Below are 17,418 nucleotides of genomic sequence, written 5' to 3' on the forward strand. Positions count from 1 at the left end.
AAAGTAGACATGTGGGAAATGTTATTTATTAACTATTTTGTGTCACATAACTCTCTCATTTAACAGAATAAAAATTCAAAATGTGAAAATTGCAAAATTTTCAAAATTTTCACCAAATTTCAGTTTTTTTCACAAATAAACTCAGAAATTATCGACCTAAATTTACCACTAACATGAAGCCCAATATGTCACGAAAAAACAATCTCAGAATCGCTAGGATCTGTTGAAGCGTTTCTGAGTTATTACCTCATAAAGGGACACTGGTCAGAATTGCAAAAAACGGCCAGGTCATTAAGGCCAAAATAGGCTGTGTCATGAAGGGGTTAAACATGTAATAAAAAAAGCTGCAAAAATGCAATGTGTGAACGTAGCCGTGTTGAGTAAAAATCATCTTTTATAGCTTTGACCTTCCAGGCTGTGTGGCGTACGCTGCCCAGAAGATAAGATTGCCTCATCTCTTCATTATACAAGATTTCTTCTCCCTTTCCCTTCAGTGTCCCTTTGACGTCACGTGCACGGCCGGAAATCCCGCACCTGTGCTTTCTACCTGCCGTCTCTGCTTTGCAGTGTGGAGAGTTCAACTTTACTGTGCGCTGGAGATCACTGGGACACACAATTACAGTGACTCTCCAGCATCTGTGCACATCAAAATTGAAGACAGTGCCCATAGAAACTCAAAAGGGTGACAGATTCCCTTTAAAGATCAATAGGGAAAGATGAGACTTTTTAGGTGCTGTCCCTGGTCGGCTTCTCTCTACACCTCTCTAGTTGATTGACAGGTCTCTATCTACATTTAAATTAAAATATTAATATAAATTCTTCAGTGGAATTCTGTTAACCATCCGTCATTTTACAGGATTTAGATCAAGATCTAGGGATTGTTGTTGTTGTTGTTTATCAATAGGAGATGAGAAGTTAAAAAAAAAAAAAATGTTTGACTACTGGGGTGCATTCACACATCCGTGTAACCTGTCTGAGTGCTGTCAGATATCTTATTAGACAGCACTCGGCTCATATAGTCCCACAGATCTAGTCACACATCCGTAAAATGATAGATCCAAGAATGAGATGGGTGAAACTCAGAGCATGTCCTATTCTGATCTGATGTTGAGGATTAGAGTAGGATGTACTCAGTGGGTCTGTGTGCTGTCCAATAAATAATTGGGCAGCACACCGGCATTCACATGGATGTGTGAATGCAGCTTTACAGGCTGTAAAATTGCTACTAGATATAGTCTTAAATTGGAAGTCCTGTTATTTTTTACTGTAAATATTAATCACTTTCCTCTGCTCTGAAGGATTTATGGCTCAGAAACAAAATTGATGGAAGTCATAGTTGTAAATTTTCTACATCGAGGAATCATTAATTGCTTCGACTGACTAGCCTGTGAAAGCAGCTTATACTTCATTGGGTGAAGTGTAGCTGATAAATCAAATGTAGCAAGCACAACATCCAAATGAATTAGAACACATTGGCGCAAAGTCCAGATTATGCTGCATCAATTTTTAGATTTTTATTTATAACATATTTGGGTACATTTATTATTACTGACAGCGTAAAACTTGACCGGGCAGGGAGAAGATGCGCAAGGTTTATCGTTCTGTCTGTCTGATAAATTTGGTGCATCTTGTTTGGCATAGTGGATGATTTTAGAGATGAGATAATTGTTATTGTGTTGAATGGTATTTCGCACAATGTGGCCAATTTGAACTATATTCACTTCTCACAAATCACCCAAAATGGCTTTCGCCATTTTACACATTGCAGAAGATTACATCAGCCAGAGAAAGTTCACATGACTTTGGGTGCATTCAAGAAAGCTTCCTCATAAAGCCTTACTGCTAATATATTACCTGGTATAGCAGAGACAATGAAGGACTGTCATAGCCTATAAAATGAACAGAAATAGCAGCCATTTTATAGCGAATCTGGATAGTGTAAGGATGTCCAAACTCGGCAATTGAGTTGGAGAGAAAGCCATAAAACACTGAAGGAGACCTCATGTCATTTCAGGGCAATGCCTGCAAATCATGGTGAATCGATTCACTGCAAATCCTTTTTTTTAGGGGGGGGATATATTTAGCAAAGCTGGCGAATTCTAATTTCAAAAGATTCGCTTATATCTAATGTGTTTTCTTCCTCACACGACCTCTGTTTGGGTATACTAGTTTAGATCAATATTTTGTACCAACATTTTGGATCAATTTTACTCACTATAAGCCAATTCCCCTTTTCTATACATTTTATTTAAACTGACGATAGGAAATATGACTGTTTATTAGGCTGGTCTTGTTGATATATGTTCAGTACATGTTCTCCCTACAGACTTGGTAATACATGTGTAAAGTCATTCAGCAAGTAAATGGATAATATCACGGATGTCATTATATTTTGATCAAAAGAGTGTAAAAGCCATCCTACCATGACAAGGTGTACCCAATCCAGATGGCCCTAACTCTTGTAGCTCACCTCGCTATGTGCCTGCAAGCCTCAAAATAGATAGGGACAGAGGAGAACCCAGACCTGTTTCAGCACCCACCAGTGGAAGCTATATTAACAAAATGCACAGCCCAAAAATGGCTGTTCATGCCCCTATATGTACAAAATACTCAACCAAAGTGTGTTCTGCATCATGTCTTTGGCATTGCTTTAGTTTTTTGAACTTTGTATATATAGGGGCATGGCTCCTCCTTTTTGAACTATGCATTGTGTATATATAGCTTTCCATGGGTAGGTGTTTAAACAGTCAGGTCTGGGTCTTGCTCTACTCCCAGTCTATTTTGAGACTTGCTGGCAAGTAGTGAGTTGAACTACAAGAGTTAGGGACCATACTTATTGGGGTACACCTTCTCACAGTATGGTGGCATTTACAATTGTTTGATCAAAATGGTGTCAACTAAGTCCCCTATGCTATTAACATGTACTATTACTATTTATCAATCTGCTTACTGCAGGTTATTTGCTCATTTTTTTTTATCCTAGGGTCTACAAGTAGTATTGACTCCGTGCCCTGTTGTCTCAGGGGCTCCATAAATTTCATAATGTAATGAATGTATGCATCAAAAATATACCTACGTTATAAAGAATATGATGCAATGCTTCCATACAATTTTACTCCATGTGACTCACAAAATCTAAGTTTAAATCACTTTCACCTTTGTAGATCTTCCTCCACCTGTTCCATGTCTCCTGGTTGGCACAATTTCACGTAATCTCTGGCTGACTTTCAGATTTAGCAGCACAGATTACTTGAGCTAGATTTGACCTCTATGAATCTTGGTGACAATATTTGCAGGATAGACAGCTTTATTTGTGTCTGCCATTTTTCTTTATGACATACCCCTTAATTAAAATGCTGATTTATGCCGCTGCTTAAAGAATGAGCCAACATGTAAGTCATAATCACAGTAATGTCCCTTATTTTTTATTTTTCAAACCTTCAACGTATTCTAGGACTATTGATTCCAGCATATGCCATCAATTTCATTAATGGGAGTTAGAGTCCTAAAATGATATTTATATGAGGGTGTATGTATATAGTCATTTAAAATGTATTAAAATGGAAAACTCAGAAGTAAGAAAAATTATCTCCAGCTTGATCCCTTATTCCATACAAAGCAAGCAGAATTGTGCATTCCTGACTTTAATTTTGAGCGTTGATGCTTACAACGTACTGTTATTACTGGGGTTGTCCAACAACAGAAACATCCTTTGGTAGATTTCAAATGTAAATTAATAAAACTTACCAATATACTTTTTTGGGGGTACGCCATTTTAATAGCCAGTAAAGGCTAAGTATACAGCTGTGAGCTGATATTAATAGCCTGGGAAGCTCCATGGGAATTAACCCCTTCCCAGGCTATAAACATCTGCCCCCAGCCGTCGGTTTTCTCTCTGCTGGTTAAGAAAATTACGCTGGAGCCCACACCATTTTTTTCAGAAAAATAATCTTTTAATAATTAAATACATGTACAGTAAGCTGCACACACACTGCGCTAATTGTATATTTCACTGACATCTATATATCTATTCTATATGTATTTACTGTAATGTAATCCATCTCATCCTGTCGGCTCCTGATGTGATCTTACACTACGCAGCTTCTGAATTGCTGGCTTTTCTTCTATCTATGTAATATATACAGTATACATATATGTGTGTGTCACTGACATCTATATATCTATGTATTCTATGTGTATATATGTATTCTATTCTAACCTGTCAGTGTGATTTTACTGTACGCGGCACATGAATTGCCGGCTTTTCCATGGAGATCGATGTGTAAAATTCGGACAGCACTCGCATGGTTTGAGTGCTGTGTGATTTTTCTCTCACACCCATTGACTTCTATTGTGGGATGCGATCTGATTTCCGATTACAATCGCAGCATGCTGCAAGTTTTTCCCAGTCCGATTGTCATCTGATCCGAGCTGAAAAAAAATGCAGATAAACACACAATAATGGAATAACATTGGTCCGAATGCAATCTGATTTTTGATCGGATTGCATTTGTCCAATTTCATCGCAAGTGGGAATGAGCCCTAAAGAAGTGGATCCTCTTAGCCACAATCATTTTGGCCCTAGCTAGACTGGGAGCAGATTCTAAGGAATCCCAGTTCTTCATCCTTAGCCTCCACAAAGAGGTATCTACCCAAAATAGTCACTCCATTACAGCAACAGAAGGGAGAGATTGTAGCTTATTTAGGAACATAGTCAAAAATTGTCACCTAGAAATGGTCAAGATGCAATAAGCCAATGGATGTAAGTAGAACATAGTCAGAGAACAGGCAAAAGATTTGAACTTAAAGATGAAAGGTATGAGGTGACTGATTCCAAAGGAGGTGATGGATGACACATTTTTTAAGAAAGCCATGGTCAGAGTAAGAACAAGACTACACTAAATTGGCTAAAGCAAGAGAAATCAAGTGAAGTCTTGACTACATGGCCAATCAGGAGGGAGTGTCAGTTTTCCTGACAAACAAATGCTCATGCAAAGAGGAGCAGGAAATCTGTGGCTGAGAGAAGATGGAGACTGTGGTGCTTAATGATGGTTACTCTTCTGTTGGCAGAAGTCACATGCAGGATTCCGGGACTGAACGTTTATGTTAACTAGGTATTTTTATCCCATAAAGTGATGGGATATTGTTAGGATATAAACTCCATGATTGTTGGGGGTCCAACCTCTGTAGCCCCAAGCAAGGCTAAGAATGAAGGGGCTTTCCCATACTCCCTGTTGCAAGACCCTTTGCACAGAGTGTCCCAAAGCATTGCTTTGGAGATAGAGACTGTTAGGGTACTGAATAAGCAATGTGCCCTGTTCATTTTCAGGATCAAAGTAGGTCCTTGATGTTGAAACCTCACGGATCATAGAGCGATAAGTATATCCTAAGGCCATGCCATCACTTTATAAGATGATGATGATAACCCTTTACATGCTATGTGCACTTTTGCAGCCACTTTTGTTATTTCTCCAATGCATAAGAAATGGATTTACTTTGCAAATAGTGTTGATGAAACATCTATCATTTTGACTTTACAACTCCTATGCAGGCCTGTGTGTCTACGTTACAGACTATAAAACCACAGTGTGTTGCTTAATTCTTCAGGCATGACCGTCACGGCTATAATCAAAGTTTATTATGTTTTTTATTATTTTATTTTAAATGAGTTGAAGCAATCAAAATGGTTGCAAAAGTGTACATATTCTTTTCTAACAGAATCTAATCCTGGTAGTAATAGTATTTATGATATGGATCAGAGAATTGAGTAATTTTACGGCTTCAAATATGTAACATGTCGTTGGTACATATGAAGTGGTACTACTTGATTTGGAAGGTAGAGGGTTTGTTCTTTTCAAATTGCGGGTTTGTTCCTCTCAAATTGCTCCTTAGGTATTAGAGCCCTGAATAAAGGTTGCTCACTCCACATCTCCAGCCATAGAAGACAACAAGGCCCTTCTAACCCTGACCTTCATAATTACAGACAGATTGCTTTCTATTTTTGGAATCCACACCACAGGTATTTTATTACCATTTTAATCACTTCTCCCTCCCAAAACCACATGATTTTTTAATAACTCTGTTACTGAGGAAAAGAAGGGTTACACAAATGCCTAATGACCCCATGCATATGTTCTGAAAAAATCCGGTGGTGCAGAAATAATTGAAAGGTGTTTGGGCCTTTTAGTTGTATGTGTCCATTTTTCATGTTAGAAAAGCTGACAAGTTTACAATGATTACTTGGCCATGCTGTGTTCAAACAGCTAGAAGAAAAGGCCTTGAGGCTTATTATAGAGATTTACCTGTGGGTAGCAGATTTGGCACCTGATAGCACTGTAAGCTGGAGGTTGATGGCTGTCAATTAGATTGCAGGAGAAGTTCCAAAAACTCAACCTCCTATAGTGACAAGGGGTTTAACAATGTGACCCCGTCGCCCTGCTGACGTGTACTGCCTGAAGCCACCTCACCACCCGGACCAGTTTTCTTTTCTCATTTTCAGTCCTTTGCAGGCCAGCACATATATTAGGTTGGGAAAACTGTAAATTCTGCTATTTTTCACAGATGTTTCCATACACTTTTTTAAATCACTTTTCCTTTAATCAGATTTTGTCTTGTTCTTCTTCAAAAGGATCTGTTGTAATTTCTTTAAGGAGCTAATACAGTCCATAAATGACATTGACATGGAAGCGTACTGACAGCAACACAGTGGGGAAGATGATTCTCCATAGAGTACTGAATTCTAGTCTAAAATTCACATTGAAGGCCTAGAAATGCCAACAGGAGACTGTGACATTAGTGTCCTAATTTGACCACTTTGGTGTCAAAGTCTGAGCACGGACTTATGAGTGTATTTTCGGTCCAAGAGCGAACCGAGAAAACATCAGATCGTACTCGGACCAATGTTATGTAATGGGGCCGTGTACGTCATATTTTTTCCTCGGACCAAACCGGTCAGAGGAAAAAAATCATTGCATGCCAAAGTTTGATCCAATTATTGAGTGAGTCCATGGAAACACTCTGATGACATCTGTGTGCACTATGATTTGCATGAGCTCACAGAATGGAGAAGATGGAAAAATGTTTTCTCTATCTTCTCCTAATCCAAGAGAATTGGATCACACTATGCTCACACTCTGATCTGAGTTTGATCAACCTGTGATTTGCATAATTGACTCGACTCTCTCTGATGAGCGAATTCATTTCTGTCTGCAGGAGTGAAAATTCTCTTATCTGATCGATTATTCAAATCACACTCTGTTCAGACTATGATCAGACTGTGAGCATTGTGTGATCCGATTCTCTTGGATGATGAGAAGATGGAGATATAACATTTCACCATGTTCTCCATTCTGTCAGAAATAGAAACTAAACTGCACTCATATGTCATCAAAGTGCAGTCTGATGTTTTCCACAGACTCTTTGCCATGGCCAAGTGCAATCGAAATATCAGATCAGACTCTGGCCTGCTTTGATTTTTTTTCTCCCAGACCTGCTCTGTAAAAGGAAAAAAATGGGACATGTGCACGGACAGCTCCAAAGCATAAAATTGGTCCGGTGTGATCAGGTGTTTTGTTGGACCGATAATACGTTCGTCTACACAAGACTTTTTGGGGATATATATGTGAGTCCACCTGCTTATAGCAGAAGATTACTAGAGGAAATTGCAGTTGCAACTTACGGTTAACAATCCTGAACCAATTTCAAACCAATTTCAGTATATTTATAACACTTCTGCCAGTCTTAGCTGGATCTCCAACTTATGTGTAAAACTGAAAACTACCGCTGAACTCCACCCGTCTACCGTATTGTGTGTTTCAGCAGGGGAGAGAAGTAAATTGGCAGTGTTGTGGGAAATTGTTTCCACTCAGTACACTACTTAATAGCATAAAATGTCAGCTACAGATTGGTGACAGAAATGTTTGTATCTTAAGATGTAAGTGCTTCCTCTTCTTTATGTTTCCCAGTAATATGCCCTTTGTGTCAAAAGTCCCTTACCGTGCACTTCCCAGCATCTCGTTCTTACATATTATTTAGATTCTGCTTAACAAAGCTCCAGAGAAAGGCACTTCTTGAAATTTACTTGGTTGAGTAATCAGCCTTAATAAATGGACAGCCAGTAGGTAAAAGAAAAAGAAATGTTCACCTTAAAGCACCACTCCAGCGTTTTATTTCAGTGCTGGAATGATGGCACAAATGTAAGTTTCCTGCCATTAGTAGTATACCAGCTGCCGTCTTCAGCTCCTGGCGGCGCTCCGATCCCTAGCCACCATCTTGTGATCACAACTTCCGACTGGACAGAAGTCAGAGGTCATGGTCACAAGATCTCAATCTAAGTCTATCAAAGCTTGATTCTGGCTCTCATAAACTTACATTGAGAAGTGACTTCTGCCTCACCCAGCAAACACCGGAGTGATCCGGCAGGTCACAAACTGCAGAGGACGATCGGAGTGCCACCAAGAACAAATGAAGGCAGCAGTTGGTAAGTATAACACTAGGGGCAGGGAACTTACGTTAATGACACCACTCCGTTGTTTCAATAAGAAAACCTCTGGAGTGGTGCTTTAAATTTTAACACCACAATGTCATAGTATATCAGAGAGGAAGAGGACTAGAACTCTAGTGCCCCCTATAGGAAGTAGCAATTCCAGAAGTCAGTATCGACCATTTAATAATCCTTGTCACACGACTTAGGATAAAAGCCAAAAACAACCATTCATAGTCACGTACATAGTTACTTACGGTGAAAAGCACATATCCATCAAGTTTTACCTTTCTGATTTTAGTTATATAACATTCATTTCTATACCCCTCATTGCCATCTGTCATTAGTGTGAGGGAGTGTCTCAGACTTTTGATCCGCACTGTACATCAGCTACTGTGAGAAGCACAGAGGCCATGTTAGATCCTATAATGGCGTAGGCTGTCATAGTTCTCGGCAGCACAAGTCCTGTTTACACGGGACGATGCATAGCCGAGAACGATTCACGACTACATTGTAATGTAAATGCTTCTTTAGTCTGCATCATTACCTGCGTGATCCTGTAGAAATCCTTCATGGTCCAAGGTGTTAATGTCCTGTCATTAGTCCCATTCTCAGCTGGTGGCCGTCTGTAATGTCATCCACATGGGCATCCCACCCAGGAGCTGAATGAATGATATTCATAGAGAATGCACTGTGTGTTATACTGGCGGTATAGTCAGCGTTACCATTCGCAAGACAAATTACAAAGTCTGTGATTCAGTATGTTTTATCAAGGTTTTCACAAGGGGAGTCCTTAATTCCGGATTAGGAGTTGGATGCATTAAATTTATCCTATAGCAATAAGGTGGTCAAAAAGGAGATTACCACAGACTATAGCCCGCTATTGTCCCAGGGGATCTAAACGTATTCAGTATTCAGTGAGTGGCTTATCATATACATGTGCTCTAGCAAGATAACCTGTCATCTAGTGAGCAGGAGCGCAGCCCTGCAGCTAAGGCTACTAGAAAATGCTACGCACAACGCAAGAATCGCTGGCTGTTCTGCGTTCTGCGTACCATCCTGCTCCTGGCCGCTAATGATCTATATTCTCCTGCTTTGTAAATGTGTAATATATGTGAACTATAACTGAGAAAATAGATAAAGATTGGCCTGCACACACCGTAATCCATTACTGGAAACACGTTTCAGGGAAAAAAAATTAGATCAGCGGTGAATACAGACGAGTCAGAAATGGCGGGAGGCGCACAGGATGGCATCATGGGCCACCCACAGGTTGTAAAATCCCTTGCTTATTAAATATTGTGATCAAGATCATATCTTTATTCCACCAGGTCTCCAGTGTTAAGTTTTCACTGAGGACTTGTCTTTCATATTAACAGTGAAGCACACTCAGTATAAGGATTTGTACCCTGTGTACCCTACAATAAACGTTGTATTCTAGTATGGGTATACATATATAATATAATTTTTTTATAAATCCTGCTCATACTACACATGCTTCCATCTATTGTTTCAGTGGTTAATCTTTGTTGGAGACATTCCCATAGATATATTTTTTATTAAACCTGTGTATGTGTGTTAAATGTAGAGTTTCTATATTAATATACTCGCCTGAAGCCGCTTTCTCCGGGATCCAACACCGTTCTGCTCCACTCCTCAGTGACGTCACTGCTGGGCAGACCCTCCGGGTCACGCTGCACTGCAATACCCAGAAGTGGCATTAACGGTATGAACGTAAAGAGCATCAGAATGAGGATTCATAGGCTTATATTGTAAAACAGGCGTATGCATACAGCATAAAGTAAGACGACGACTAACTGGGATTCCACTGATGTCACTGAGGAGAGGGGCAGAACGACACTGGATTCCGGAGACAGCGGTGGTAGGGGAGTATAATAATACAGTCACCCTACGTTACATGCACAGATTTACCAATGGGGCGGAACTTACAGCATTCTCTGGGGGCATGTCTTTAGGCTGCGCTAAAGTACCCTGTGAACAACGCCTCCTTGGTAAAGATCTTAAAACTAACATAAAAAGGCAATTTATGTCTGGAACCATATGTCAAATTAAAAAAAAAATAAATATGGAATACTCAGGAGCAGCAGGCATAAAATTAGAAAAATCTGTTCCCTTTTGCCTTGGTTGTGGGTTCTTTTTAATATACAGTGCTCTGCTACAGCTAGTATGGGAGCTAGTAAGGCAGAATACGACACAGTAACTTTTTCTTTGGTGCTCTAGTGTTATGTACCACTCTATAAGTTCCTGTCGTAGACATAGGTGTTATGCTTCAAATATTTCTGTAGTGATTCAACGTTCCAGTGACGCTGTACTACTTTGTGAAGTATAACCAAGACTGTATTTTTCTGTTCCCCTACAGGTGGATGTTTCCAGTAATGTCCTTTTGCACCAGATGAGACGGGATCAGGTTACAGACGTTTGTCGGGCAAATAATGTATCAAGCAAGAAACGTCGAATGTTGACTCCCAATGACTTGAAACATTTAGTGGTAGACGAATACCATGAAATGATCTATTGCTATGTCCCGAAAGTGGCGTGTACTAATTGGAAGAGAGTGATGATGGTCCTTACAGGAAGAGGTAAATATAGCGACCCAATGGAAATTCCAGCCAATGTAGCCCATGTTTCATCCAATCTGAAGACCCTCAACCAATACAGCATTACAGAGATTAACCATCGCTTAAAAAATTTCATGAAGTTCCTGTTTGTCCGGGAACCATTTGAGAGACTGGTTTCGGCCTACAGAAACAAATTTACCCAAAAATACAACACCTCGTTCCACAAGCGCTATGGAACCAAAATAGTAAGACGGCAACGTAAAAATGCCACCCAGGAAGCCCTGCGTAATGGCAACGATGTAAAGTTTGAGGAGTTTGTCTCGTATCTTATTGACCCACACACCCAAAGAGAAGAGCCATTCAATGAACACTGGCAAACCGTTTTTTCTCTATGCCACCCCTGCCATATTCATTATGATCTCATAGGAAAATATGAAACCTTAGAGGAGGACTCCAATTATGTCTTACAGCTGGCAGGGGTGGGCAACTACTTAAAATTCCCCACCTTTCCGAAGTCTACCAGAACTACTGATGAAATGACAGCCGAATTTTTCCAAAACATCAGCTCAGAGCACCAAACGCAACTATATGAAGTATACAAACTTGATTACTTAATGTTCAACTACTCCACTCCTGCCTACCTGAAACTAGAATGAGAGGATGTCTGTTTGTCACTGCGTGCGTTGAGGGACATTTTGTAAATTATCGGAAGGCAGAAGTGGGATTGGGGAGGCCCCGGGTATCTCATTTGTACTGCGAGCAGTACCAGCATAATAACTCAATTTCTTCATAAGGAAAGACAACTCGCTGTTTATGGTAAACGGAATCTAAGCTAGCCTGAAGACACGCAAGCTCCTATGCTGTTCTCAATATCCATGGCGCCTTCATTCTGTATGTAAATTGTCTATAAATTATTTATAGTTATTTAAACAATGTCTCTTGGTCTGTTTAAGTCTACTGTGTGTGTCTTTATATATAGATATTTTTTATTCTTTATAGAATATCTATATGTAGAGATATTTGTGTGTGTGTATATACATATATATGTATATATGTACATATTCTAAGAGCCAAATATTAAGTAACTAGCATTTATTGTTGAAACCCTTGCTCCTCTGTTAGTAAATAAATAAATTACCAGTGTCACCTAAATGATGTGACCTTTTTTAAAAGCCGAAACCCATCGCTGTTAGGATTTTTCTACTTGAGAATATATATAGATGTCTTTTATTTTAATAAAAGAGGGGTAATGCATTAGTTCAGACATACTGTGAAGAATACTACAAAATGTCATTTCAGTGTTGTGTATAGGCACCTTCTTGTTAATCTACGCCAGACCCCCAACGCCTCTGCTTATTTGGTAGATGCAGCACGTAGCTATGAAGAATTCTGGACTCGGAATAAACAGTGTTTCCACCATCCTGTATAGTACTGTAACCTCATCCATTTAAAGTGAACACATTCGTTGTCCATTCAGACATATGCATTGGCTTTTGGTTCTATCTGCCTCAGACATTATGCAAAATGTGATCATTTTCAGTGCAATTTGGCTTTTTTTGTCAGGTGCTGCATACTACTATATAGCTTTATTCATTGCGCAGTAATGTATCCTCACAGTAGAATATATTCTCATTCATCAGGAACACTTTAGGCTGAACCCCTGTAGGAAAAACGGATTATAACCAAGGAACCTGGGTATCTGGAATCTGTAGTTTATGAAGGAAGTACAGTTGTGCGCCATATTAAATGCCTTCATTTGCTTTGTAAAATCATCTCTTTTTTAACCTCTACTTGAGCTGTAGATTCTACTGCAGTTCCCTATTTTTTTCCTGGAAACGTAGGAACATTTTTGTTTTTTGGTTGTTAATAATTGCATCCCTTATTTTAGTACAATGTGTTATGGAGTATAAATAGTGGTAGATTTTCCATTGAATAAACTGTATTTGTGTTTGGAGAGGAGCATGTTAATACATGAGTTTTCTTTCTACTTGTATTTTTAAGCTTCTGTTAAAGTGTCCTGGACTTTGTCAGTTTGTGAGCAAATGAGGAATTTGGCAGGCTGGTGACTTTACCAATAGAATCTAGTCTATGTTACTATGGAAAGTGCTAACCAGCATTAGAAATGGTTGTTTCCCACCATAGAAAACATTTTTGACTATTCGGTTATTCGTACAATGTAGGATTACAATAAGCCTTTATGGTTTTATATTCTACTTTACTTATTAGCTCACCATATAAACTGTCCAAATTCCAACTCCAATCTAATACAGTTCACTTTCATGTACACTCACCGGCCACTTTATTAGGTACACCTGTCCAACTTCTTGTTAACACTTAATTTCTAATCAGCCAATCACATGGCGGCAACTCAGTGCATTTAGGCATGTAGACATGGTCAAGACAATCTCCTGCAGTTCAAACCGAGCATCAGTATGGGGAAGAAAGGTGATTTGAGTGCCTTTGAACGTGGCATGGTTGTTGGTGCCAGAAGGGCTGGTCTGAGTATTTCAGAAACTGCTGATCTACTGGGATTTTCACGCACAACCATCTCTAGGGTTTACAGAGAATGGTCCGAAAAAGAAAAAAAATCCAGTGAGCGGCAGTTCTGTGGGCGGAAATGCCTTGTTGATGCCAGAGGTCAGAGGAGAATGGGCAGACTGGTTCGAGCTGATAGAAAGGCAACAGTGACTCAAATCGCCACCCGTTACAACCAAGGTAGGCCTAAGAGCATCTCTGAACGCACAGTGCGTCGAACTTTGAGGCAGATGGGCAACAGCAGCAGAAGACCACACCGGGTACCACTCCTTTCAGCTAAGAACAGGAAACTGAGGCTACAATTTGTACAAGCTCATCGAAATTGGACAGTAGAAGATTGGAAAAACGTTGCTTGGTCTGATGAGTCTCGATTTCTGCTGCGACATTCGGATGGTAGGGTCAGAATTTGGCGTAAACAACATGAAAGCATGGATCCATCCTGCCTTGTATGGAGCATCTTTGGGATGTGCAGCCGACAAATCTGCGGCAACTGTGTGATGCCATCATGTCAATATGGACCAAAATCTCTGAGGAATGCTTCCAGCACCTTGTTGAATCTATGCCACGAAGAATTGAGGCAGTTCTGAAGGCAAAAGGGGGTCCAACCCGTTACTAGCATGGTGTACCTAATAAAGTGGCCGGTGAGTGTATATTGCACTGGTTGCACGCTGGTGATAGTATTGACCCAGAATATTCAACTTATTCTACAGTGGATGTAATAAAGGCACAGCACTAGCTCAATGGAATGAGCCTTAAAAAGCTCATCATGTTTTTTTTGCTATAGAACACTATAATCTATGGCAGTCCATACAAAGAGACAGCCTGCATTCTGTCTCTTTAGGCTTTACGTTCTGCCCCTTTAGGCTTTGCTTTCTGTCCCTTCAGGCTTTGCGTTCTGTCCCTTTAGGCTTTGCTTTCTGTCCCTTCAGGCTTTGCGTTCTGTCCCTTCAGGCTCTGCGTTCTGTCCCTTCAGGCTTTGCGTTCTGTCCCTTCAGGCTCTGCGTTCTGTCCCTTCAGGCTTTGCGTTCTGTCCCGTCAGGCTTTGCGTTCTGCCTTCAGGCTTTGCGTTCTGTCTCTTTAGGCTTTGCTTTCTGTCCCTTCAGGCTCTGCGTTCTGTCCCTTCAGGCTTTGCGTTCTGTCCCTTCAGGCTCTGCGTTCTGTCCCTTCAGGCTTTGCGATCTGTCCCTTTAGGCTTTGCGTTCTGTCCCTTCAGGCTTTGCGATCTGTCCCTTTAGGCTTTGCGTTCTGTCCCTTCAGGCTTTGCGTTCTGTCCCTTTAGGCTTTGCGTTCTGTCCCTTCAGGCTTTGCGATCTGTCCCTTTAGGCTTTGCGATCTGTCCCTTTAGGCTTTGCGTTCTGTCCCTTCAGGCTCTGCGTTCTGTCCCTTTAGGCTTTGCGATCTGTCCCTTTAGGCTTTGCGTTCTGTCCCTTCAGGCTCTGCGTTCTGTCCCTTCAGGCTTTGCGTTCTGTCCCTTCAGGCTCTGCGTTCTGTCCCTTCAGGCTCTGCGTTCTGTCCCTTCAGGCTTTGCGTTCTGTCCCTTCAGGCTCTGCGTTCTGTCCCTTCAGGCTCTGCGTTCTGTCCCTTCAGGCTTTGCGTTCTGTCCCTTCAGGCTCTGCGTTCTGTCCCTTCAGGCTTTGCGTTCTGTCCCTTCAGGCTCTGCGTTCTGTCCCTTCAGGCTCTGCGTTCTGTCCCTTCAGGCTTTGCGTTCTGTCCCTTCAGGCTCTGCGTTCTGTCCCTTCAGGCTTTGCGTTCTGTCCCGTCAGGCTTTGCGTTCTGCCTTCAGGCTTTGCGTTCTGTCTCTTTAGGCTTTGCGTTCTGTCCCTTCAGGCTCTGCGTTCTGTCCCTTCAGGCTTTGCGTTCTGTCCCTTCAGGCTCTGCGTTCTGTCCCTTCAGGCTTTGAGTTCTGTCCCTTCAGGCTTTGCGTTCTGCCTTCAGGCTTTGCGTTCTGTCTCTTTAGGCTTTGCTTTCTGTCCCTTCAGGCTTTGCGTTCTGACCCTTCAGGATTTGCGTTCTGTCCCTTCAGGCTTTGAGGTCTGTCCCTTCAGGCTTTGAGTTCTGTCCCTTCAGGCTTTGCGTTCTGCCCTTCAGGCTTTGTGATCTGTCTCTTTAGGCTTTGCTTTCTGACCCTTCAGGATTTGCGTTCTGTCCCTTCAGGCTTTGCGTTCTGTCCCTTAAGGCTTTGCGTTTTTGTCTTCCTGCTGGTCAGTAAATACTTATTTCTTTTGCTTATTCATACCCCTTGTGCGTTTCCATATTTATAGGTCTTTACCAAAACCATTGTTGTGATAGAGTTGATAATAATACATTGAATTTGTTGTGTGTTCCCTCTCCGGAGAGGATGTGCTGTTGTCTTTTTGTACATAATGTTCTTTAAAGTTTGTCCCTGCTTCAGGTTCGTGCATCACTTTGCAGAGCGATGTTTTGCATGCACCTCAAGCTGTAAATGGTTAAAAAATAAAACTGTAATCTACTGGAATGGCCAAAAGATAATTTATTAATGATGTATTAAATTGTACAAATTATTGATCAAAATAAATTCAATACTTATGCAGTGAGCTGCAACTGTGGTCATTAATAACACACAGAAAGGTGGACGACCTTAATGAAGACAAAACGGGAATTGCATACATTCTTCTATATTCGATCCTATGAGCAAGAGACCATATTAATAAGCTGGTAAGTGCAACAAATAGATGAATCCTCTGTTCTAAGGCTGTATTATGGGGAAAGGAGCAAAATAAGATAAAGAATAATGTACTTTTCTTCCAAATTTTAGTTTCTATCATTTCAAGAGGGGAGACTGTTGTTCATTGAACCAATCAAAGACAACGCACATCAGGAGGTTTCATATGAAAGTCCTTTCTTCCTCCATATAGCAATGACAACAGCAACTTTTTGAAAAGATCATAAAGGTCACAATGTTGCTGTGGAGGAATAAAGGACGTTCATATGAAACTTTCTGATCAGCGCTGTCTTCGATTGGTTTTGTGGATTTTACATTGCTCAGGTTCATTTTGACTATCTCACTCTATTATGCCTAATTTGTGTTGCAAACATGCTTACTTGGAGTAGTTCTCATTGAAGACACCCAACTATGGAGACTTATTTTCAAGGCTATCCTCTATGAGAAAATATATGCAATGTACACTGCCGTTCAAAAGTTTAGGGTCACTTAGAAATTTCCTTATTTTTGAAAGAAAAGCACAGTGTTTTCCTTTGAAGCTAACATTAAATGATTCAGAATACACTCTATACATTGTTAATGTGGTAAATGACTATTCTAGCTGCAAACGTCTGGTTTGTAATGTAATATCTTCATAGGTGTATAGAGGCCCATTTCCAACAGCTATCACGCCAGTGTACTTATGGTACTTTGTGTTTGCTAACTGTGTAAGAAGGCTAATGCATGGTTATAATACCCTTGAAAACCCTTGTGCAAGTATGTTAGCACAGCTGAAAACAGTTTGGCTGATTAGAGAACCTATAAACCTGACCTTCCTTTGAGCTAGTTGAAAATCTGGAGCATTACATTTGTTGATTCCATTAAACTCTCAAAATGGCCAGAAAAAAAGAACTTTCATGTGAAACTCGACAGTCTGTTCTTGTTCTTAGAAATGAAGGCTATTTCATGTGAGAAATTGCCAAGAAACTGAAGATTTCCTACAACGGTGTGTACTACTCCCTTCAGAGTAGAGCACAAACAGGCTCTCGCCAGAGTAGACGGAGAAGTGGGAGGCCCCGCTGCCCAACTGACCAACAAGACAAGTACGTTAGAGTCTGTAGTTTGAAAAATCGATGCTTCCCAAGTCCTCAACTGGCAGC

At 40.6% G+C, this 17,418-nt stretch overlaps 1 protein-coding gene across 5 annotated transcripts in view; it reads left to right on the forward strand.

The window, feature by feature from the left end:
* The window catches only part of CHST11 (carbohydrate sulfotransferase 11), a 289,276-nt gene extending 273,129 nt beyond the window's left edge, over window positions 1-16,147 (forward strand). For 2 of the 5 annotated variants that reach the window (XM_077265663.1, XM_077265665.1), the window contains exons 3-6: window positions 10,863-13,342; window positions 14,243-14,459; window positions 14,920-15,073; window positions 15,118-16,147. In XM_077265663.1, coding sequence (XP_077121778.1) covers window positions 10,863-11,717 — 855 coding nt within the window. In that variant the 3' untranslated portion in view covers window positions 11,718-13,342; window positions 14,243-14,459; window positions 14,920-15,073; window positions 15,118-16,147. Of the gene's footprint in view, window positions 1-10,862; window positions 13,343-14,242; window positions 14,504-14,853 lie in introns of all 5 variants that reach the window. The other 3 variants (XM_077265662.1, XM_077265664.1, XM_077265661.1) reach the window with 2 other exon arrangements.
* Window positions 16,148-17,418: the final 1,271 nt, after the last annotated feature.

The sequence above is a fragment of the Ranitomeya variabilis genome, chromosome 5 (assembly GCF_051348905.1).
Source record: "Ranitomeya variabilis isolate aRanVar5 chromosome 5, aRanVar5.hap1, whole genome shotgun sequence".
Taxonomy (NCBI): Eukaryota; Metazoa; Chordata; class Amphibia; order Anura; family Dendrobatidae; genus Ranitomeya; species Ranitomeya variabilis.